Source organism: Dama dama, chromosome 6 (assembly GCF_033118175.1).
Source record: "Dama dama isolate Ldn47 chromosome 6, ASM3311817v1, whole genome shotgun sequence".
Taxonomy (NCBI): Eukaryota; Metazoa; Chordata; class Mammalia; order Artiodactyla; family Cervidae; genus Dama; species Dama dama.
This window is the reverse complement of record NC_083686.1, coordinates 32,703,442-32,729,152: the sequence shown is the minus strand read 5'-3', so window position 1 is coordinate 32,729,152 and position 25,711 is coordinate 32,703,442. Positions and strand designations below refer to the sequence as shown.

At 35.4% G+C, this 25,711-nt stretch overlaps 1 protein-coding gene across 1 annotated transcript in view; it reads right to left on the bottom strand.

The window, feature by feature from the left end:
• UBA6 (ubiquitin like modifier activating enzyme 6) overlaps positions 1–25,711 on the bottom strand; it is an 82,091-nt gene that overhangs the window by 29,157 nt on the left and 27,223 nt on the right. The window contains exons 6-17 of the mRNA XM_061145861.1: positions 25,551–25,662; positions 19,338–19,418; positions 17,295–17,417; positions 14,756–14,879; positions 9,016–9,119; positions 7,728–7,790; positions 6,794–6,870; positions 6,266–6,332; positions 3,366–3,509; positions 2,034–2,101; positions 1,230–1,308; positions 60–140 (exon numbers count right to left, since the gene is read on the bottom strand). Coding sequence (XP_061001844.1) covers positions 60–140; positions 1,230–1,308; positions 2,034–2,101; positions 3,366–3,509; positions 6,266–6,332; positions 6,794–6,870; positions 7,728–7,790; positions 9,016–9,119; positions 14,756–14,879; positions 17,295–17,417; positions 19,338–19,418; positions 25,551–25,662 — 1,123 coding nt within the window. The remainder of the gene's footprint in view (positions 1–59; positions 141–1,229; positions 1,309–2,033; positions 2,102–3,365; positions 3,510–6,265; positions 6,333–6,793; positions 6,871–7,727; positions 7,791–9,015; positions 9,120–14,755; positions 14,880–17,294; positions 17,418–19,337; positions 19,419–25,550; positions 25,663–25,711) is intronic.

Here is a 25,711-nt window from a genome sequence, read left to right as displayed (position 1 = left end):
TTCAAAAATGGGCAGCCAGAGAAATATAACCTTTTAAGTCTCAAGGATTTATATCTTACCATTCCCTTCTCTTTGCCTGTGCCAACACCAAGCAAAGCAAAATTTTTTAACATTTCACAGCCTATGGCTCCACATCCTACCTGTGGAGAAGAAAAAATTTATCAGATTAAATAATATTAAAACTTATACTTACTAAAGAGCAATTTCATCTTAATTTTCTTCAAATGCTGTTATAATAACATACTTTTAAAAATAATGTGAATATTAAAAATAATTTTTAAATTATTTTATTTTAAAATATTTAATGGTTCATGGTATCATGAATGTCTCAGCTAAGGAAAAAAATGTATAAATCATAGAAGGAAAAGCATAGTATTTATAATTCTTTTAAATAGAAGACATTTTAATATTCCAAACAAAAGCCAAAGATTGAACTCATTTTTTTATATAAGATGGAAATAGCCAGCATGAAAGAGTGTAACATTCTAATTAAAAAGATTACTTGTTTGCAGAGAATTTTCTAAATTCATTTGATGAATATAACTATTCTAAGACTTTTAAATAAAAACTAACAATAGTTCTACATGTAAGTAAAAGCTCAGCAATAACTGATTTTCAAAATGTTACTTAAAAAAGGAATATTAAAAATCAGCAGTATTTTTAGGACTGATTATAATAGTTATGGCAGGAGAAGAAGTTTTATGCTACTGAGGAGCTTCCCTGCCCAATGCACTAAGACACTTAAGTAAGATCTACCTACATACTTTTACATTTGACAAGAAAAACCAGAGAACCTCCAACCCCCCACAATTTGTAATGTATTTCTAGAAAATCATTTCATGTTCAAAACTGTTATACTTTAATTTTACATGTATTAATTCTTTCGGTGATGGGTTGGCAAACTCTTTCTATAAAGGGCCAGACGGTGAGTGTTTTCAGCTTTGTAGACCATATGGTCTTTGTTACAATGTCACAACTGCCACTATTAAGTATAAAGAAGCCATAGGCAACATATGAATACATGGACTTAGCTGTGTTCTCATGAGACTTTATAAATAAACAGGCAGTAGGATGGATTTGGCCTACAAGCCACAGTTTATAAATTCCTGTTTTAAACATTTCCTGAATATCTTCTGTATTATTTAGAAATGGTACTCCTTTAACAAATTAATTTGAAGCACTATAGCAGTTTGACTGTACTATTTATTCTCATCATTTTTCCCACTTACTAAAAAGATATTCAAATTTTGTAGCTTCTGACATAAAGTGTCTCCAATGCAGGCTCGTAAGGCATCATATCTATCTCCTCTGGAGAAAACAACACAAACCAAGAAAACAGAAAGGCATAAAAAAATTAAGATTAGTTTCATTACTGCTGGTACCAATTTAATGTTTTACTTTAAGTAGAATACTCTTCTTCCAAACTAACAGATAATTAATTTTATTTGAAAAAGGAAAAAACCTCATAAAGAAATCAGGTTTTTCTTTTTCCCATTTGACTAATATAAATCCAAATGACTTGAACGAAGGTAACTTTAGTTTATCTAGAAAAACATTTTTAAGGCAGGGATTTTACAAAGGATCATAGAGAAGACTATGAATGGGCTTTGAAGTTGTTAACTCACTTAAATTGAAAGCAGAACTTTGGGATACATGTATTTTTTGGAGAAAGAATTTATAAGCTTTGATCAGATTCTCAAAGAGATCTGTGACCCAAATAAGTGAAGACTGACTGAAATAAATAAAAAATGCAGGTATCAACTGTTTTCATCTAAAATCAGAATGGTGTTTTGAAACTTAACCACTCTCACGATACACAATTTAAAACTTCATATTCAATATTAATAAAATGTCTAAGAGATACTGCATTATTATGACACAACTTATACATGCAGAGGAGAAAAGACTGCAGAAGTGAGTGAATTAGGAGAAAATACACCTAAAACAAATCCATGTTTATACAAAAATTCTTTAATTTTGGTGCTGCTTATAAATATACAACTAAGGAAAAAGCAAAAAAATGTCAGTATTACCGTGGGAGAAATTCTTCTCGTTCAGGTTTGCTGAGGGATTCGACAAGATCTGCTGCTTCAATGTATAACTTAAAGTAGAATATAAAAACACAGCTTACTATGTAGAAAACTAAACTGCTAGAAAAAGTAATTCTCTTCTGTAGTATGGTTAAATCTGGAGGAATTATAAAAAGATAATATTTGATTCGGGTCATTTTAGCCATCTTACAGATGATATATCTTAATCTTAAAAGGAAATTTCACCTCCAAGTCTATTTTCTATAAGTACATAAAAACTCAGGAAGCATCATTCAATTTCAACTACATTTGAATAAATAATTTGATTACATTGATAAGAAAGTACCTATCCTGTATTATTTTCAAACTCGGGTATATTGTATGTCGCTTATAATTACTACATATACTAAGAGGAAGTGGTCTATGGAGCCACCATCTCAGCATCTAAAATAACATCAAACAGAATTAGTTTAAGTTAATGAAAAAAAATCACTCAACCTCACTCCAATTTTCATTTTAAGTAACTTATATGGCTAAATTTGAACTTGATCATGAACACAAATAAATGATTATTTATTTAAAGATAGACTACATTAATAACACAATTTACATTCCCTATGCTGTTAACAATTATACCTAAACCACTCTTACCACTGAATTTGTACTGTGTTAAACCAAATAATTCACCAGCAAAATAGCATTACTTAATAGCGTTTGTCAAATTTAAATTATAAATTTACAAATTTTAATTATTAAAACTAAATTTAAAACTTTTAAAAACAATATGTTCAAAGTTTTTCAAAAAGGACAGGGCCTGAAGAGTATCCTTTGATACACTGTTGCCAACTATTCTTTCTGGTAACAGAAACCAAGGGTTTTCCATTTGGTGATGTTTTTACCCTATACAGTTCTCAAACTTTTATCATTCCTATGCTTTCTATCTTTAGAAATTTATACTTAGATGCTAGGGAATCTGAAGATTCATGATGCCAATGTAACTCCATGGAACAGTTCAAGAGTCCTGAAAGTGCATGACTGCTAAGCTAACAGTAGTGGAAACCAAACATAAGGATAGAAAAATCATTTCCTCACTCTCACAAATGAGAGAAATACATCCTAGAATGCAACTCTGGGTTAAATCCCAATATCTTCAACAAATGATCTTGTCAGTTTCTATTACAGAATTAAATTTTGGTGGTACATCACACCCAATTCGTGCATGAAAAATACATTTTTGCTTTTATATTGATCAATACTATGTTATAACTTAGACATTCATTATATGGGTAACTAATTCAGCCTTAAGTATAAAAGATATTAAAATAGAGAACTAACCCACTGGCACAAAGGAGAAAACTTTCCTGTTACAGCTTTCAGTACTTCTTGGCTGGCAACACCTCCTACGGCTGCAGCAAGTGGGGGTAAAAAGCCTTGGGCAGTCCAAGAAAGCCAATGCACGATGTCATAATTTACTTCAGGCTGAAACACAAGCCACAAAAGAAAATAATCTTTATAATATTTGTATGGTACACTCAAAACTGCAATGACTTGATGTGAGAATAATTATAGTTTAACTTTTCAAAGAGCTACTCAATTCCCCAAATAGTTTTTAAATCCTAAAAAAAGTCCCAATCTCATAACAAAAGATCCAACTGCATGTCAGTTAACTTAAGCAGTATTTTTCTTGACCAGTACCCATGCATTTTTGCTTTTTGACTCTCCATGTTACACTAGGGAACAACTCAGAATTAACTAGATTATCAACCATTTATAGTTCTTGTTAAAGAACAGTTCTGTGATGTTAATCAGCCAGAATTTTTAAAGACATGTTTTAACGAAAAACATGGTAAAACCTTGAACCAGATAAGTAAAAATAAAATGATCCAAGGATAAGAAAGGATAAGGAGCTATCATTTTGCGTTAAGTGGTAAATAAAAAGTAAAACAGTAAAAAATGAGGCAGTGTATTGTTAGAAAAGGCAGTTTACATAAGCAACTAAGACCGTGTATCACAACTATTGAGCCTGTAGTCTAGAGAGCCTGGGAGCTGCAACTACTGAACCCACGTGTTACAGCTACTAAAGCCTGTGTGCCCTAGACAGGCTTCTCTGCAACCAGAGAAGCCACAAAGATGAGAAGCCTGCATACTGCAACCACACAGTAGCCCCCGCTTGCTGTAACTAGAGAAAAACCCACACAGCAAAGAAGACCCAGCACAGTCAAAAATGAATAAATAAAGAGAATTCTAAAAAAAAATCTTAAAAGAAAAGGCAGTTTAGAAAAAACATCAAGAGAATAATAGCACTTTTACATACTAATATAAGGGCCACTCACCACAAAGTTCTCATTATCATATTGAAAGATGATGTTTTTCAAAATATAATTTATTAGTATTTTTAAGGAAAAAACGGAGAACTGGATTTTAGAGCTATTATTTTAGCACAATTTCTTATTTGTCACAAAGATCTCTTCATGAGCTCTGGCTTCTCTTTCTCTTCCTGCTTTTTCAATATCAGTAACTGTAATCTTATCAATTAATCTCTTGAAATTCTATGTGAAATAACAGTATTTGTGTATTTAGCGGGGAATACTCCAAAATCACTGCAGATGGTTATTGCAGCCATGAAATTAAAAGACGCTTACTCCTTGGAAGGAAAGTTATGACCAACCTAGATAGCATATTAAAAAGCAGAGACATTACTTTGCCAACAAAGGTCCGTCTGGTCAAGGCTATGGTTTTTCCAGTGGTCATGTATGGATGTGACAGTTGGACTATAAAGACAGCTGAGTGTCGAAAAATTGATGCTTTTGAACTGTGGTGTTGGAGAAGACTCTTGAGAGTCCCTTGGTCTGCAAGGAGATCCAACCAGTCCATCCTAAAGGAGATAAGTCCTGAGTGTTCACTGAAGGACTGATACTGAAGCTGAAACTCCAATACTTTGGCCACCTCATGTGAAGAGTTGACTCATTGGAAAAGACCCTGATGCTGGGAGGGATAGGGGGCAGGAGGAGAAGAGGACGACAGAGGATGAGATGGCTGGATGGCATCACCAACTCGATGGATATGAGTTTGAGTAAACTCCGGGAGTTGGAGATGGCCTGGCGTGCTGCGATTCATGGGGTCACAAAGAGTTGGACACGGCTGAGCGACTGAACTGAACAGTTGAACTGTTAGTTCTAAGCTCCTTCTGAGAAATGCTTCCCTGGTGGTTCAGATCTGCAGATGCAGGAGACCTGGGTTCGATCCCTGAGTCAGGAAGATCCCCTGGAGAAGTGAATGGCTACCCACTCCATCATTCTTGCCTGGAGAATTCATGGACAGAGAAATCAGACAGGCTACATTCCACGGGGTTGCAGAGTTGGACATGACAGAGTGACTAACACTTTCACTTGCTTTCTGAGAAATGCACCAGAAAGCACATGTGATTTAAGTCTTATTTTAAAGCTACCGTAATCAAGAAAGGATGGTACTAGTAGAAAGACAGAAATAACCAATGGAAGACAATATTGAGTTCAGAAAGAGCCATACACATATGTGGTCTATGAATTTCTGACAAAGAAGCCAAAAAAACAATGAAGAAAAAAACTGTCTTTTCAATAAATAGGCTAGAATTACTGGATATTCTAATACAAAAAAATTAACTTAGTTCTATGCCTGACAAGGTAGAAAAAGATTAATTCATAAATGTACAAAACTGTATACAATGAATTCAAAATGTATAATGATGTATATGATCTACACTGTGCAAGGTATATAAATATAAACTCACAACACAATAAATCATCTAGAAGAAAATAAAGGAGAAGAGCTTTGTGATTTTGGCTTAAAAAAGGCACAAACCATAAAAAAGAAAAAACTGATGAATTAAACTTTATCAAAATAAAAAACTTTTGCTCTCTGAAAGACACTGTAATAACAAGAAAAGGCAACCCACAGACTGGAAGAGAATATCTATAAAAGATGTATCTGATAAAAAACTGATTTCTATATATAAAGAACTCATTTTATATATAGATTTCTATATATAAAGAACTCACTTACTCTCTCACAGTAAGGAGAAAACAATCTAATTAAAAAAGAGGCAAAGGTTTGAAAAACTCAAGTTGAATAATGTCAAGTAACTTGCCTACTGTCACAGAGTCAACAAGTAGCAAAACTGGAATTTGAAGGCTAAGAGAACATTTATAGAAAATTTTTATGTTATACAATTTTTGACACCCAAACTGAATATTCACCTTCTCTTCCAAGGTTTCACTTATAGATGTTGCTAGTTTCAACAACTCTTCTGAATCTTGCTGGCATCTAGAATTCAAAATAAAATGTCAATTTTCTCAATAGCTAATTGAAATTTAAGAAATATGTTAAAAAAACTGGAATTTTGCCAACCATGTACCACGAAGTGTTTACTGACTTTAAAGACAACTGGTTTATAAATACATTCCTTCAAAATCATACTCACTTAAGAACAGTTTATAAGTAAGAATTTAGTTTTAAATGTACAAAGCAAAAACTTTTTGCAACAACACGTAGAAGGTAAAAAATTATGTAATGGATTTGTAATCTAATAGTTCTCAGATATTTTTAAGCTGTAGCTTTTGAAGACTTCAAAATAGGAAAAATTTTATTTAGTATAACTCCATTTTTATAAATTGAACTTTCCACTTCTACGAGAAAAATAGGTTGGTTCAGAAGTGTTTACACAATTTGGTGTATCTAGTAGTATTACAATAAGAAAAAAGGTTGTTTCAAAGAAAAAACATTACCCAATATTTGGCTTGCGACTATAAGTCTCCTGAAACTGGTCCAAGGCAAGCATGGCTGAGTGAATCTCTAAAGGTGCCTATTGATAACATTAAAAATTGGTCAGTATTTAAAATTGAGTGTATAATATGTGTCAGGTACTGTGCTAACACTTTTAAGACATTACTTAACTTAATCAATAAACAAATTAGCTTATTACTGTTATTTTTATTTAACAGATGAGGAAGCTGACGCTTGAGAAGTTAAAGGACTTGACTTCAAGCTATATTTAAGTAACAGATCCAAGTTTTAATCCCAGGCTGTAGGACTAGTTTTCATTAGGTTATCCATATGAAACAAATTAGAATCAACTAAACAAAGGAAAGAAAATGTTGGTACGAGAATTCTTTTTTCTTTCCTTACCAATATTTATAAATTCAGAAACTGTTATTATAATTCTTTACTTATCAAAAATACATTCACTGGTACAAAATGGATCCAATGATTTCAAAAAGCAGAATAAATGCTTCCAAGATTTTTAGAGAAGAAATATGTATTATATAAAACTCTACATCGTTCAGAAAATCTCTTAATAAGATTACCTTTGCATAAATTAATGAAACCACCTTTTAACTATCAAACCTGGCATATCATAAAAGAAAACCTTTTCCCTATTATTCAAACATTTCCATTACATAAAATCCCATTTTTAATCCAGGAGTCAGCTTGCTACATGAATAACAACCTTTATTTCTAAAGAATTTAATGGTCTGACATATACACACAGATACTACAAATATATATATAGTTGCTCTCGCTACATACAGTCACACTATATAGTTGCACTATATATATTTATATATACATATATATAGTTGGTCTGTTTTAAATTTATAATTGCTTATCATTCCCAACCCCCACTGCACTGCCTCTCTCAAACAAACAGTGTTTGTTTACCTCAGGTTTGCTAAAATCCGCAATAAGGTACCTTGGATGTTTTAGTTGCATCTCTAATGATTCCTAATACAAAAAAAACAAAACAAACAATAGAAAAAAATCCACTGTTACTTCCGAGCAAGTAAGTGACTACTTGATAAATGACACAGAGCACTAAAAGCAATGACTCCTTCTAAAAGATCTGAGATAAGTAAGGTTGGGCTAACACGTTTTAACTGAAATGTAAAGTAGCTACCATTCCCTGGTTACTCCTTTTCTTATTATCTCACTTTATATTTTTAATGTTAAATGCAACTGGACAACCTGCTCCACATAATAAATTTGGGGAAACTTAAACATGTGTGTGTGTACTCAAAAAAATCTATTATCTTAATCGAAGAGCTACCATATTTTTTCTGATACCAAGTTTTAGGACTTGTTATACCTGACAAGAATTGAATAAATACCCAGCTAAAATTTTTTGTGTGGAGCAAACAACACACGGAGGCCAAAAAACTCAACAAACAAGACAATAAACCACTCCCTCTGAAAAAAAATCCACCAAACCCAATCTTAAATTTATTGAGCCATAAGTTAAAGCATAATTAAAAACCAGGGACAACAGCAAGAGGAAGCAATGCTGGAGCAGATTTGACAAGATGCAATATTTTAATCTGTTGTTTTGCGTTAACTCTGGGCTAAACAAAACCTTGTGGAGGACTTCAGTTAATAATTGTTCTGGAAAAGAAGTCAGTCAAGTCAAAACCTTGAGAACTTTCAAGAAAAAAGATATATTAGACTACTTATGAGAAATGGTCTAAGGATTTAAGCAGCAAGAGGCTCCTTAATTCCCTGATAAAAGTAGCCTCTACATTCTCTTTAAACAGATACATACATTTCCTTTCAATGCCAGTTTATGGGAATTATTTAACATATTTAACATACAACTTCTTGAAATCCAAAAAAATTAAAATCTAAAAAACCCTGAAATAACAAATATGATAAAGAAATATTCCTTTTGCTTTAAAAATGTAACTGAATAATAAGATAAAACACATACTGAATCAATGCTTGTTAAATTTTTCAAATACATATTAGTTACATCTTCTGTCTTAGGAAGTAACTATAAGAAGTATGATCAACTCTCTAAATTTTTTTTGTTAAAGTCAGTTTATTTCCATTGATTTCATTTTCCTCAGTGTGGGTACAAATTAAAAAACAAAATCTCTTCAACGAGTAATTTTATTGTTTTTTTCTCTCCTGCCACTCTTCTGTAAAGAAATATATTTAAGAAAAAAAAAATACTTACAAAGGAGAATGTTTTAGTAGTCTTAACTTGAATAGCTATGCCTCCATGTAAATAAGGTTCCAATTCTGTAGTATCACCAATGCTAAAAGAAAATGGTGATACCACTAAAAGAAGGGAAAAAAGAAAACCATTATCTACTGATATGAGTATTTAATTTGAAAGTTTATGACAAAAAAGATGCTAATTTTTCCTAATTTACAAAATTAAGAAAATTTCAGTGTAAATTTTTTCTATCTCGGGGGGTGGGTGGGTAGGTGGAAGTTGGGGAGCTAGACAGATTATCTTTCCAATACAAACATAAGGACTTAAACACAAAAACACCCAAGAAAACTTGGAAGGAAAAAAGGGAATCAGAGGTGCTTATTATTAGATATTAAAATACTTCATGAAGCTTCAATAATTAATATACTGGTATGTGTTATATACATAGTTGATAACAATACAACTGGGATACTGGCTCATGAGTAGAAAGGCAGACAGATTTATTATTCAGTAACAGACTCGCAAAAGACACAATTAAGGTGGTACCACAACCCAGTAAAGAAAAGATCACTCAAAAATTTGGGGGGAAAAAAGTCAGGTGGGGAAGTACTCCAAATGGATAGAAGTTTTAAATGTCAAAAAAATTATTAGATATGAGCATGGAATAAAAATTTCTTTAAAACTTTGCAGTAAGGAAGGCATTTCTAATTATGACTCAAAAGCATCCAAGAAAAAATGGAAAACTTTGACATCATATACACCCAGTAAAAGCCATCACAAAGTCAAATGCCACATTACAAAAAAGTTTTTGTGATTCATTTAAAAAAAAAAAAAAAAACAACCCTTAGCAAATATGCCCCATATATGAGGAGTTTGGGGGAAAATGATCAATAATAGTCATTAAGAAAATGGGTAAAGGATAGATGACTCACATTAAAGGAAAATGAAACAGCTCTAAAACTTAAGAAAAGATACTTAATCTCATTCATAATATATAAAATGCAAATCAAAATTATACTATACCATATTCAAGAGAGCATGAAATACTATGAGACATCAAGGGGAGAGGAGGAGACTAGTCTACATTAATGATGTGAAAAGACCATTGAGATGTTTAGTTTAATGGAAACGCAAAGGGTTTCTATTCATAAGATGCTACCTTGCATGTAAAAACGCCTAAGAAAAGCTTGGAATGGCATCCAATAAACTAAGAAGAATGAACAGGTAAGAATGAGAGGGAACCAAAGGTGGGCAGTAAAGTTTTCATTTTAAACATTTGCCTTCTATTTTTTTTGAATGATTTGCTTATTCAAAAAATTCAATTAAATAAACAAGCCTTATATATCAACTAGACAGAAAAGACCAGAAGAGTAAACACTCAACTTAGCTGCCGTTAATTCTGGAGTAGAGGGGAGAGGTCTGAAACAATACTCATTTTTGACTCTATTTAAAGATATATACACATATATCAAGAATCAGTTCAGTTCAGTCACTCAGTCGTGTCCAACTCTTTGCGACCCCATGAACCGCAGCACGCCAGGCCTCCCTGTCCATCACCAACTCCCAGAGTTTACCCAAATCCATGTCCATTGAGTCGGTGATGCCATCCAACCATCTCATCCTCTGTCGTCCCCTTCTTCTCCTGCCCTCAATCTTTCCCAACATCAGGGTCTTTTCAAAATGAGTCAGTTCTTTGCATCAGGTGGCCAAAGTATTGGAGTTTCAGCTTCAACATCAGTCCTTCCAGTGAACACCCAGGACTGATCTCCTTTAGGATGGACTGGTTGGATCTGCTTGCAGTCCAAGGGACTCTCAAGAGTCTTCTCCAACACCACAGTTCAAAAGCATCAATTCTTTGGTGCTCAGCTTTCTTTATAGTCCAACTGTCACATCCATACACGACTACTGGAAAAACCATAGCCTCGACTAGACAGACCATTGTTGGCAAAGTAATGTCTCTGTTTTTTAATATACTGTCTAGGTTGGTCATAACTTTCCTTCCAAGGAGTAAGTGTCTTTTAATTTCATGGCTGCAGTCATGATCTGCAGTGATTCTGGAGCCCAGAAAAATAAAAGTCAGCCACTGTTTCCATTGTTTTCTCATCTATTTGCCATGAAGTGATGGGATCAAATTCCATGATCTTAGTTTTCTGAATGTTGAGCTTTAAGCTCCACTCTCCTCTTTCACTTTCATCAAGAGGCTCTTTAGTTCTTCACTTTCTACCATAAGGGTGGTATCACCTGCATATCTGAGGTTATTGATATTTCTCCTGGCAGTCTTGATTCCAGCTTATGCTTCCTCTAGCCCAGCATGTCTCATGATGCATATAATTGCATATAAGTTATATATGCAGGGTGACAGTATACAGCCTTGATGTACTCCTTTTCCTATTTGGAACCAGTCTGTTGTTCTGTGTCCAGTTCTAACTGTTGCTTCCTGACCTGCATACAGGTTTCTCAAGAGGCAGGTCAGGTGGTCTGGCATTCCCATCTCTTGAAGAATTTTCCACAGTTTATTGTGATCCACATAGTCAAAGGCTTTGGCATAGTCAATAAAGCAGAAGTAGCTGTTGTTCTGTAACTCTCTTGCTTTTTCAATGATCCAGCAGATGTTGGCAATTTATATCCAGAATAAGCATATACTATTTTAGTCATTTAAAAATGGTTTTCAAGTAACAGGAAAATTACTTTAAAGCAGTAAAGTATCAATTAATAAATATCAGGGGACAAAAAGACTTATCAATTGCTACTCTACTTAAATATTCTTTCTCTGCTCAAAGAATTGTTCATGCAAAATGTGGGTTTTCTTTATTTTCATTTCTTGATATCCAGTGGCTTCTCCTTTCATAAATATAGCCCCAAGATTTGGATCCATCACCAGAGTCCACCACTGAATGGACCCCAAGACAAAAAAGGATACTCTTAAGTAAATCAGTCAATTTATGCAAAAATAGACACAAAATTTGTAATATCAATGATCTGAACCTGTATTTTACATATCTAGATACAGTCTGGGAAACAAAATACAACAGATTTATTACCAAAGCTTCTTAAAAATAGATCCAAAATTGTTTTGCTATAAAGAGCTCTTAACAGGCACTGATTTTTTTTCTCTCCTAAGGATCCATTTTTGTAGTCATTAAAAGAAAAAAAAGGTAATCAGTTTACCACTAGTATATACACTAATCCCATAATTACATGTTCAGATGCCCTAAAGATAAAACTAAGTCACTCTCAGCTGAATAGGTGTAAACATGCTGTCTGTGAGTTACACATTGTAAAGCAATGTCTTTAACTCTTTACACATGGCTGGAGGAAAATCATAAACTATGAAGACTAATGATGCCATAAATGTATTCTCTTCATTTCAAATGGCCTTAAATGAAACCTGGAAACTTTTCAATTTTTAAAACTGTTTACTCACTTCAGATCTCTGGCCTTGGCACCTTATCTCTCCTTTGGGTCATGATTTCACCTCAGTCTACTAACAAAAGAGACTCCTTCAGTTTCCTGCCAAGAAGTCCACAAATCTGCCTGCAGTTAATGTTCATTCACCCCTTTTTTCCAAGTCTCTGAACAAAAAAGTATCTTCACGTGAATACTTCACTGTCACCTTACCTAAACCACCTAGACTGTACTCATCTTCCCTCCAAAATTTGCTCTTTTTTGTACTCCCTAATGTGTGAATAAATAAGGTGTCAGAATCTTCACTTATCTACCATGAGATAACAGTATGTCTGTTGCTATCTCACCTCCCACTGTAGAGCTGCTGTATCTATCCTTAAGTTCCTTGAATTCTGTCCTGTTTCTTACTGTTTGCTTCTGCACAGAATACTCTTATCACCATCTCCTAAGCCAATGCAGCCAGTTATAATCCAGACACCCCAACCCTACTGCTGCTACACCAAAACTGAGCAGGGATCCTTGCTAAGGTTAGAGTTCCCAGAATGCCTTTTCTCTGTAACGCCACTGCCGAATGTTAGTATCTCCTTACTTTGCGTGGATCACAATAAACTGTGGAAAATTCTTAAAGAGATGGGAATACAAGACCACCTAACCTGCCTCCTGAGAAATCTGTATGCAGGTCAAGAAGCAATAGTTAGAACCGGACATGGAACAACAGACTGGTTACAAATTGGGAAAGGAGTACATCAAGGCTGTATGTCGTCACCCTGCTTATTTAACTTACATGCAGACTACATCGTGTGAAATGCTGGGTTGGATGAAGCACAAGCTAGAATCAAGATTGCAGAGAGAAATATCAATAACCTCAGATATGCAGATGACACCACCCTTATGGCAGAGAGCGAAGAGGAATTAATGAGCCTCTTGATGAAGGTGAAAGAGGAAGGAGAAAAAGCTGGCTTAAAACTCAACATTCCCTAAATGTCCACTGGCAGACGAATGGATCATGAAGTTGTGGTATACATACACAATGAAATACTACACAGCCATAAAAAGGAATGCATCTGAGTCAGTTCTAATGAGGTGAATGAAACTGGAGCCTATTATACAGAGTGAAGTAAGTCAGGAAGAGAAACACGAATACTGTATGTTAACGCATATACATGGAATTTAGAAAGACAGTAATAACAATCCTATATACAAGGCAGCAAACAAGACACAATTATAAAGAATAGACTTTTGGACTCTGTGGGAGAAGGCCAGGGTGGGAAGATTTGAGAGAATAGCATTGAAACATGTATATTACCATACGGAAAATAGATGACCACTGCAAGTTTGATGCATGAAGCAGGGCACTCAAAGCTGGGGCTCTGGGACAACCCAGAGGAATGGGGTGGGGGGTTTGGGATGAGGGGATACATGTGCACCTGTGGATGTCTACCGTGGCTGATTCATGTCGATGTATGGCAAAATCATCACAATATTATAAACTAATTATCTTCCAATTAAAATAAATAATTTAAGAAAAATAACTCAACATTCAAAAAACTAAGATCATGGCATCCAGTCCCATTACTTCATGGCAAACAGATGGTGAAACAATGGAAACAGTGACAGACTTTGTTTTCTTGGGCTCCAAAATCACTGCAGATGGTGACTGCAGCCATGAAATTAAAAGACGCTTGCTCCTTGGAAGAAAAGTCATGACAGACCTAGACAGCATGCTAAAAAGCAGAGACATTACTTTGTGACAAAGATCCATATAGTCAAAGCTAGGTTTTTTCCAGTAGTCATGTGTGCATGTGAGAGTTGGACTATAAAGAAAGCTGAACGCCAAAGAATTGAGGCTTTTAACTGTCGTGTCGCACAAGACTCTAAAGAGTCCCTTGGACTGCAAGGACATCCAACCAGTCCATCCTGAAGGAGATCACTCCTGGATGTTCATTGGAAGGACTGATGTTGAAGCTGAAACTCCAATACTTTGGCCACCTGATGTGAAGCACTGACTCCTTAGAAAAGACCCTGATGCTGGGACAGATTGAAGGCAGGAGGAGAAGGGGTTGACAGAGGACCAGATGGTTGGATGGCATCACTGACTCAATGGACCTAAGTTTGCGCAAGCTCAAGGAGATGGTGAAGGACAGGAAAGCCTAGCGTGCTGCAGTTCATGGGGTTGCAAAGAGTCAGACACGACTGAGCGACTAAACAACAACAAGTTGTATTGAATGTCTTGAGGTGAAGAACTGGATCACCCCTTTTGAGTTGATGGTGTATTCTTAAAAAGTACAGTGTCTGGACTATAAATGCAATGAATAATGAATAAGTATAAACAAATTAATAAACATAAACTTACCAGTTATTTGTTGTGTGGATCCATTTAAGCCTGTCATTCCATTAATTTCTCGAAATGTTACGAACTGTCCTGTTTCAAGTTTGTGAGGATGATTTTCAAGGCAAGTGACAATGCCAGGATTAGCCTAGAAATAAGAGTAAAAACAAGTTCACAAAGTCCTTTTTTATACAAATTCCAAATCTCACATAAAAAGAACCATGTTATCATAAAATTCTCAAAACAACCAAAATTGCAAGCCATTCTTCTCCTTCCATTGTAAACACAAATATTTAAAGAACTGTCACAAAACAGTGACAACCATATCATTTTATTATGAATGTTTACGATTTCTATGTTGAGCAGAAATAGGTATCACAAGCCGTTCAAATATTTCACAAATTCAAGGATTTCTGTGATTTACAAAACATACTCAAAGTGACTGAATTCAAGTTCTAAAGTCATTTATGAAAGACTCATCACTTCATGGCAAATAGAAGGGGGAAAAGTAGAAGCAGTGACAGATTCTTCTTGGGCTCCAAAATCACTGTGAATGGTGACTGCAGCCATGAAATTAGAAGACACGGGTTTCTTAGAAGGAAAGTAGTGACAAACCTAGACAGTATATTCAAAATCAAAGACATCACTTTGCTAACAAAGGGCTGTAGAGTCAAAACTATGGTCTCACATGTGCAGATGTGAGAGTTGAACCACAGAGAAGGCTGAGCACCAAAGAACTGATATTTTCAAATTGTGGTGCTACAGAAGACTGAGAGTTCCTTGAACACTGAGGAGATCAAACCAGTCAGTCATAAAGGAAATCAACCCTGAATACTCATCAGAAGGACTGATGCTGAAGCTGAAGCTCCGGTACTTTGGCTACTTGAGACAAAAAGCTAACTCAATGGAAAAGACCCTGAGGTTAGGAAAGATTGAGGGCAGCAGAGGATGAGATGGTTGGACAGTATAACTGATTCAAAGGATGTGAACTTCAGCAAACTCTGGGTAATACTGAAGGACAGGGAGGCCTGGTGTGCTGCAGTCCATGGGGTCAAGAAGAGTCAGACATGACTTACTTACTGAACAAAAATAACAACAACATTAAAGATTGTGAACATAAAAGATGAGTCTAACTTTGAAAATCAAAGAAATATTAAGAATGAAGGATGGAAATTTAACGCTAGGAAAGTGGTATTAACAGTATAAAGCTGCAACACTTTAAATCAAAGAAATAGTATATAGCCCTGCATATCAGGTAAAAATAGAAGAAATTAGCTTATCTCATCTAAGAGGGTGCCTGAGATACAGCAGATACCTGTAAATTTCCTAACTGCATATAATCCAACCATTCCTTAAATAAGGTGATAATGATTTAATTTACATAAAACCTAATGGAATTATTATTGTCTCTTTCAAAATTGTGTAGACTCTAAAAATTCTCTCGCTGTTTAATGATTTGAGAAATACAATTGAGACCACAAACATTAAAAAATAAAAGACCACAAACATGCAGAAAAAATTAATGTAATGTGGGTTTACTATTAATAACATCTCAAGAATAATAGCATTCATAAGGACCTTAAGAAGGAGAAATGACTTGCAGATAATTTAAATGAGGACTATAGTATATTTTTCTGATTTTTTATGGCTAACTTCCATATTTCCTGCACTGTTTAATAAAAGAAAATATCAGTGCAATACAAGATTCCTTGGAGCTTATTCTAACTCTATAATATTCTCAGGGACAAACTAATAATAACTAGAGAAGGTAAAAGGCTGAACAACAAACCATTCTGTAAACAAACAGATACAAAAAATAACTTTTTAATGAATTTGCCTTAAAAAGTGGTAAGAACGCCAACATTAACAATGAGTTTAAAAATAAAGTATAAAGACAGAAGCACAAATACGATTCAAAGTATATTTTCATTCCTTTGTACTTGGCTTCTTTTGAGCTTTAATGTAAATTGATTTTATAAAGAGTGCAAATAAAGTTAGTGATTTAGGCTAAAAGGAAACAGTAGTAAAAGTGGATCATAATATTTTCTCCAATTCTTTTAGGGTAATAAAAAAATTAAGCTTGCATGACATTAAGAGAACACAGTTAGAAAAAAAAGTCAGACCTTTTGATTTGATGGTTAGTTAACTCTTAAGTTTTCTTCCTCCTCCAAATACTGTTTTAGAAATATGTCAAATTAGAAAAGCTTTTGTCTGTGATGACTTAAGTGTCCATCTTCCTGGAGTCAAGAGTGTTGGGCCAAGTGAATTATGGCACTCGTAATTCATCTATGATCTGACATAATAAATTGTTCAGTAAACACTGACTCACAATTAATGTCCCATAGAACATGACATAGAACAAAATTAAAATTAATGACATCAGCAAATGCTGATGTACCAATTATTAAATGTTAGATGGAAACCAGAATACTTTCTTAATATCCCAACTTCAATTTTAATCAAATAAAAAAGACTGTGTACTACAATATTTTGCTAATATTACCTTTTTAAAACATCAACTTAAAAATCAATCATAAACAATAATACACATATATAATCATACTTGCGTTATATTTGAAATGAAAATTTCTTTTGGTTCTTCTCCTGTTGTATCTAAAACTTCAAATTCATCACCAAAATCACAAAACAACCGTGACCAAATGCCATGTACATCTGCACTGATGAACTGTGAAATGAAAAAACAAGTTCAAGATTAATACATTTATATAAAGAAAAAAAAAAAACTCAACTATCTTTGGACCCCCTGGTGACAATTTTATTTATAATTAAGCATATTCTTTGAGATATAAAGTGATCACAAATATGATAAATTATTTGTAAACTGGTTTCAGAATCAAGAGCTCAGGTAGTTAGGACTGGATATTGGTGTCACAAAACTAGAAGCAACATCAGCACATCATTGGACATTCTGTAATTTTTAAATAACAAAAACTCTTGCTTTATCCTAAAAACCAAGCACAGAATATAAGAAGGAGATACCTTGGCTTAATGGTCTAGCAGTGAATTCTTGTTTTTCATTTTAGAAAAGCAGAATGGAGTGTCCATTCACCAAAAGTGGTAGAGTTAGAGGAAAACAAAAGAGAGCTAAAAGCTAAGACTGAGTCAGCAGAAAAGGGACTGAGGAACAGCGCACATCAAAGTCAGGAAAGGTAAACATCAAATTCTTAAACACAGTCATAAATGTGTTCTTGAAAGTGATTTTTATTCTCTGTATCCATCTATCTATCTAAAAATCTAGCTCATTAAAATGACTTTATACTCCCTATCAAATAAAGTCATAAAATGGTTAACAGATTACCTTCTACTTGATCATGTACTGCCTTTACTATTGAAATAGGTATTTACAGCATTCTTAATGAGACATAAAACAGAAGAAAGTTAGAAACTTTTTTTTTTAAAGTTTGCAAAGTCAAGAACAATCTCCTTCTTTGCAAAACAACTTTAAAGTATGAATAAATGTATCAATCACACAAAGATTTTAGTTTATAAATTAGTATAATTACTTTATAAAATTTCTCTGTCCTGTTCAAAGTTTACTGACCACTGTATATCTTATTCATCTTAATAATTTATGAACTATGGCACAAATGTTCTATAAGGTATAAATACGCTATGTAAATACCAGTCCAAAATTTTTCAGCACATCTATCTGATACAGTATGATGATAGTTCAGTACCTATCTCAAAGGAACAAACAGCATTTTCCTTTTTCCAAAGGAATAAAGGACCCCAACAAAGGAAGTGCAGTTAGTAATATGTATTCAATTGCAGGGGATGAATTATGATTTGTCCCATCTAGACCTCTTTCCAGTTTCTGAGTGTCATCACTACTTATCTAATTATTTTGGACAAAAATCTCAGAGTCATTCTTGGTCATTCTTTCCTTCACAACTCTCATTCATCCATGCTCAATCCATTAGTCTTTTTTACAAAAGATACTTCAAATTCAACAACTTCTCACAATCTCTATTTTCATCTCTTTTGAAAAAGGCACCAGCATCTCTCACCTGGACTACTTACTGCATTAGCCCCTAACAGGTCTGGCCACCTATATTCTACTTTTACAATTCAACAGTTCTCTTTCTTTTTGGTCTCATGATCCCTTCATGTTCTTAAAAATTATTGACAACCCAATGAGTTTTTGTTTATGTGGGTTATATCTACTGATAATCACTGTGTTAGAAAGAAAAGCCAACATAAACACACATTCCATCAGCTGTAAGAGCAATGATATTACCATCAAGTAGACTCTGGAAACTCTACTCATTAAAATGATAGCTAGATAGAAAATATCTATCTATCTATAATATAGATATTATATTATCTATATAATATAACCCATAAGAGAATCAAAGTGAAAAAGGCAAATAACATTTCAATATTTTAAAAATGGTTTGACTTTGCAGACCCTGAGAAAGGGTTTCAGAGACCTTCAGTGTCCTTGGACCACACTTTGAAAATCAAAATGAAAAATATTACTCATGTAAAAGGTTTCTTATGCAATTCACTGAAAAGCTACAAATTCTAATAGTGAAAGTGCATTTCCTTTGCTAAACTACGTGTCATTATTAAGTGATATTATCACCTTAATTGGAGGGCTCTGAGAACGGCAGAAGTCATTGATCTTCTTCTGCAATGAAAGTTTCATCTCTGTCAATACTACACACTGTTGAGAAGGATACAAGAAATTCAAGATTAGAAAATAAACAATTATTTTGGTAGTGCACAACTTCTAACTCAGAAGCATCCCAGTTTGCACTTCGCTAAAAATACATTGTTTTCTTTGTAAAAAATACTAACCTACTGTATTCCATTTTAACGTTAACACCTTCAGAGATACAGAACAGCAAAAGAGAAAGTAATACACACCGCCATCTCTAGGTATCCGCAGGGGGATTGGTTCCAGAACCAAAACCTGTGGACATTCAAGTCCTTTACATAAAATGGCATAGTACATACAGGGAAAAACCTGCCCACGCTGAATTCAATTACCAGTACAGACTTCACAGTTAGAAGCAAACCTTAACATTCTCTATGGTATATGTGCATCCCAAATGATTGTAGATTTTGCTTTACCTGTTACTGCCATGGAGCTGCTAAGCTACTCATCAGAGTATAAATTAAATGCTAGTTTAAAAGGATAACAATTACATTTTTAAAAAGATGTATTAGTTGGCTTAGCTTTCTTTTATTCAGAGATTCAACAGATTTACAACACAACTTTTGTTTTACGACAGTGTTACTAGTGAAACAACCAAGTTCTGTTATTTAAGATACCAAATTATCATTTTCAATGCTTACTTTTTTATCATCATCCAGTGAGATAAGCAAAGAAAGTTTTATAATCAGATTTTATCATAACTGAAAAACTCATGAAAGGCCAAAGTATTTTATTACAGTCCACCATCAATCAAAAAAGGCAAAAGCAGGTCAAATCTCGCAGTCTGGAGCTTTCCTTGATACTGGTTCCAGGAAATGAATAACTCACTTTCACTACCAATATCTATCTGGGTGTGGATTTAGTTTTATCTAGCTTAGAACACGATGAGCTTCCTACAGAAAGGTAATTCTTCATAGCTCTCCCACCGAGTATTGCCATGAATTCAAGGCTCTGACCATTCTTTACGTGGGTTGTTTCTCAGGATTGCATTTGCCTGGTGCAAACTTGAGAAATGAGATAATGTCTCCCTCTGGGACAAAGAGCAAGCTTATTCACTGCTTGCTATAAAAAGGCAGGTTCCCCGAGCCCAATGTTCCTTTCTTCTAAAGGAACCCTCCACATGTGCAGGCATCCACTGAGCCCTCTGCACAGCACAGGGGAGATCTGGAGGAAGGCAGGAGGAAACTAGGCAAATGCCATGCTCACGCTTACCAGCTCGGGAGTAATTAAGTCCTTAGTCTCTGACCCAGGAATCTCATGTTTTCTGCTAGCATCCATGAAACTGTAACAGGCTAACTTACTAGCTTGGAAATAAGGTAAAAGCAAATCTTATTAGACTCAGTACATACTGAGTCTAACAGTACTGAGCCTGGTCTGTGTTCCACCAATGCTGGAAAATTCCCAAGCATCGTTTATTTGAATAAGCCTTTTTCTAGAAGTCCAACCCCATGAATTAGAGCTTTTTACTCAAGCTATCATTTTTTAAAATTTCTCTTTTATATATTTTCTGTGTGCTGTAGTCTCAAAAATATCCTCAGCTCTATCCTTCAGTCCATTAATTCTTATATGTACTGTTTAATCTACTCATTAAGTTTAAACTTTTAGGACTATTTTTTCCATTTCAAAAAGTTCTATTTGGTTATATCTGCCTAACTGCATTCACTGGTATGTTATTTTCATATTGTATTTTTAATCCCTTCTTATAAGATTTAGTTTGAACATTTTATAGTCCCCATCCAATAATTCTATTACCTGAAATTCTTGGAGGTTCAGCTCTATTGTTTGTTATATCCACTGACTCTTGATCATGCTGAATTTCTTCCTGTCTTATTATTTTGTATTATGAACATAGCCTCATAGGGGCTTTACATATTAGAATAAAGTGTGGCCTGGTTGAGGGTATATGACACTAGATCTTTGAGTTTTGTTTCTTTCTGGCATTCCAGTATAGGTTTTAACGTAGATTTTAAGTTAAGTTCTCAGCTTGGGAAACTTAAGTTCATATCAAACTTATATGAGGGCATGCCTATGGGTAAGAACTCCCAGAGAAGATCTTTTTTTTTTTTCAATCCAGAGCTCCAGAGAGCTCTGTGTGAATCACAACAAACCATGGAAATTCTTAAAGAGATAGGAGCTTTAGACCACCTTCCCTGTCTTCTGAGAAACCTGTATGTGGGTCAAGAAGCAACAGTTTGAACTGGACATGGAACAACTGACTGGTTCCAAACTGTGAAAGCTGTATGACAAGGCTGTATGCTGTCACCTTACTTATTTAACTTAAACATGCAGAGTATGTGCTGTGCTCATGTGCCGAGTTGTGTCTGACTCTTTAAGTAAGACCTTATGGACTGTAGCCTGTGAGGCTCCTCTGTCCATGCAATTTTCCAGGCAAAAAGACTAGAGTGGGTTGTCATTTCCTACTCCAAGGGGATCTTCCTGACCCAGTGATCAAATCTGCATCTCTGGTGTCCTCTGCATTGCTAGGAGAATTCTTTACCATTACACCACTTGGGAAACCCATATGTAGAGTATATCAAGTGAAATGCTGGGCTGGATGAATCACAAGCCGGAATTAATACTGCCAGGAGAAATATCAACAACCTCATATATGCAGATGATACTGTCCTAATGGCAGAAATGTACAGTAACTAAAAAGCTTCTTGACAAGGGTGAAAGAGCAGAGTGAAAAAGCTGGCATGAAATTCAACATTCAAAAAACTAAGATCATGGCATCTGGTCCCATCATTTCATGGTAAACAGAAGGGGAAAAAGTAGAAGCAGTGACAGATTTTCTCTTCTTGGGCTCCAAAATCACTGCAGATGGTGGCTGCAGCCATGAAATTAAGACACTTACTCCTTGGAAGGAAAGCTATGACAAGCCCAGACAGCATATTAAAAAGCAGAGACATCACAAAGATCCTTATAATCAAAAGCTATGGTTTTTTCTAGTAGTCATGTATGGATGTGAGAGCTGGACCATAAAGAAGGCTGAGTGCCAAAGAACTTCTGCTTTCGAACTGTGGTGCTGGAGAGGAGTCTTGAGAGTCCCTTGGACGGCAAGGAGATCAAACCAGTCAATCCTAAAGGAAATCAAACTTGAATATTCATTGGAAGGAATGATGCTGAAGCTGAAAGCTACGCGAAGAGCCAACTCAATGGGAAAGACATTGATGCTGCGCAAGACTGAAAGCAAAAGGGGGCAGCAGAGGATGAGATGATTAGATACCATCACTGACTTAATAAACATGAATTTGAGCAAACCCTGAGACATAGTGAAAGACAAGAGGAACCTAGCGTGCGGCAGTCCATGAGCTTGTAAAGGGTTGGACATAACCTAATGACTAAACCACACCAACAAGAGAAAAGAGACAAATTTCCTCTTCTGATGGTCAAAGATTGTTCTCATACATCTTTTCATTAAGGATGTAGCTTTCTGAGGTTCCAGAGAGTTACACAGAGGTGGTAGGCCTCAATTATATATTGTATCTCATACAGACAAGTTTTTACCTAGTTTCTGTGTGACCATTCCCAATTCCCAAGAAATGCGGTAACTGAGACAAGCAAACTGTGTCCAGAAAGTGAACACAGCCACAGTTAACTGGCTTCTTTTTAATTACCTATTCAATTTTGGTTTCAGAACATTTTCCTTATACTATTTTGACCTCATGCAATCACTGAAAAAGAAGTCTATTAAGTAATTCTACTGTAGACAGTCTATTAAATATGTCTGTAGCAGGATGGATTTCAAGTCATCCAGTCAAGAATGGACATCTACAATGATCTTTAAGTGGGTGTGATACTGTCCTTATAATAAGAAATACATATTTTGTCTTCATTCAAGGTTCCTAGCACATAGCTGCTACTACTCTCGTGATTTCCTATATAAGAACTCAGGGGCATCTTTCGTCATAATATTTAGTTTTGTCCTTCGGGAAATATCTTCACAGTGAAAAAGGTGAAGTAAATGTCTTGCTTTTCATAACAAGCCCTTTCAGACACACCTGAGTTTATGTTAATGAGATGACTTTTGGAAAGCCCCTAAGGATGGGGGCTAGTTGTCAGGGAACCAACCTTGGGCTGTAAGGACCTTCAGTCCTTCTCCCAGACCTCTTGTGCTGGAAACTGACTTAATCACTAATGGCCAATGTATACTATTAATCATTTTTGCTCACATAATAAAGCCTCCATAAAAATCCCGGAACCAGGGGCTTCAACTTGTGAACGTACTGGGAAGGTGGCATACTGGAGAGGCTGTGGAAACATGGTACCCCTGGCACCCATCCCCCATCCCCTGACTTATGCATCTCTTCTACCTGGCTGTTCCTGAGTCATAGTCTTTTATAATACAATAAACTCGTAATCTAGTAAGTAAACTGTTTTTCTGAGTTTGTGTGCGGCTCTAGTAAACTAACTGAACCTAAGGAGGGGGCTGTGCAAACCTGATTCATAGCCAGCTCTGAGAAGCACATGTTAACAACCTGAACTTGCAACTGGCATCAGAAAAGGGCTGGAGGATGTGGGTTCTTATATGACTGAGTCCTTAACCTGTGGGATCTGACACTATCTTCTCCAGGCAGAGTGTCAGGACTGAACTGAACTGAAGGACACCAAGCTAGGTGTCCAGAGTTGGAGAATTGCCTGGTGTGTGGGGAAAACGCATAAACATATAGTCACACAAGTGTCAGAAGTATTGAGATCTTAAGAAACACAGGAGTGCTTTTTCCTAGACAATGGGTATCATAATATAATCACAGGGAAGAAATGCAGTCACTTTCAGAACATCCCAGGTGCTGAGACTTTTTGTTTTTATTTGCTACCTAACGTAGACTGAACTGTTGGTCCATACTGTTTACTTCTATGTACCTGGGTTACATATCACTCTTTGCCTAAGGCCTTAGGAAGAGCAGAGTGTGTTTTCCTGCTCTTTTACTTTGGACTTGACCATGTGACCTGCTCTGGTCAATGAAATATTAATGGAAGTAACACAAACAGGTTTGAAATGTGCTTGGAACGTGGCACTTACTCCTTTGTATTTCTGCTACTGGTATGAGACCACGTCTCAGGTAGCCTCCTGGTCCCAGAAGAGAGGTTCCTGGACCAAGACTCAGACTGTGGAGTTTAAGTTTAGCTAGAACAGGTGAATTCCAACCGACATCCAGATGCATGAGAAAGAAATGCATGTTGCTATAAACCACTGAATCTGCGGTTTCTCATGCAGGTTACTGTGAAAATAGCTGACTGATATAATTGCTTTGTAATTCTTAGGTTCTTGCCCTAAAACAAAGCACTTTAAAGGTATTATTCTAACTCTTTTAACCTGAGTTTTTTGGTCTACTTAATAGACTATATTAAATTAGTTCCATCAGTACTTTATTAATACTTAATGATTTTCCTTCAGTCCAGTTCAGTCGCTCAGTCGTGTCCAACTCTTTGCGACCCCATGTACTGCAGCACGCCAGGCCTCCCTGTCCATCACCAACTCCCAGAGTTTACCCAAACTCATGTCCACTGAGTCGGTGATGCCATCCAACCATCTCATCCTCTGTCATCCGCTTCTCCTCCTGACTTCAATCTTTCCCAGCATCAGGGTCTTTTCAAATGAGTCAGTGTTTAACATTAGGTGGCCAAAGTATTGGAGTTTCAGCTTCAACATCAGTCCTTCCAATGAACACCCAGGAGTGATCTCCTTCAGGATGGACTGGTTGGATGTCCTTGCAGTCCAAGGAACTCTCAAGAGTCTTCTCCAACACCACAGTTCAAAAGCATTAATTCTTTGGCACTCAGGTTTCTTTACAGTCCAGTTCTCACATCCATACATGACTACTGGAAAAACCAAAGCCTTGACTAGATGGACCTTTGTTGGCAAAGTAATGTCTCTGCTTTTTAATATGCTATCTAGGTTGGTCATAACTTTCCTTCCAAGGAGTAAGTGTCTTTTAATTTCATGGCTACAGTCACCATCTGCAGTGATTTTGGAGCCCCCAAAATTAAAATCTCTGTTTCCACTGGTTCCCCATCTATTTGCCATGAAGTGATGGGACTGGATGCCATGATCTTAGTTTTCTGAATGTTGAGCTATAAGCCAACTTTTAAGCTTAGAATCTGTCAGTCACATCTAATATAAAATGGAGTACTAACCTGGTATGTATTTAAGAAGGAGAGATCTGTGGTTTCATTTAAAGGAATAGAAGATGATGTGACATGAACATATGGATTTAATTCTGCAATATGTTGAAGTACAGCTTCAGCCCTAAAAATACAAAACATATACACACAAAAGAGAAAAAAGACTTTTACGA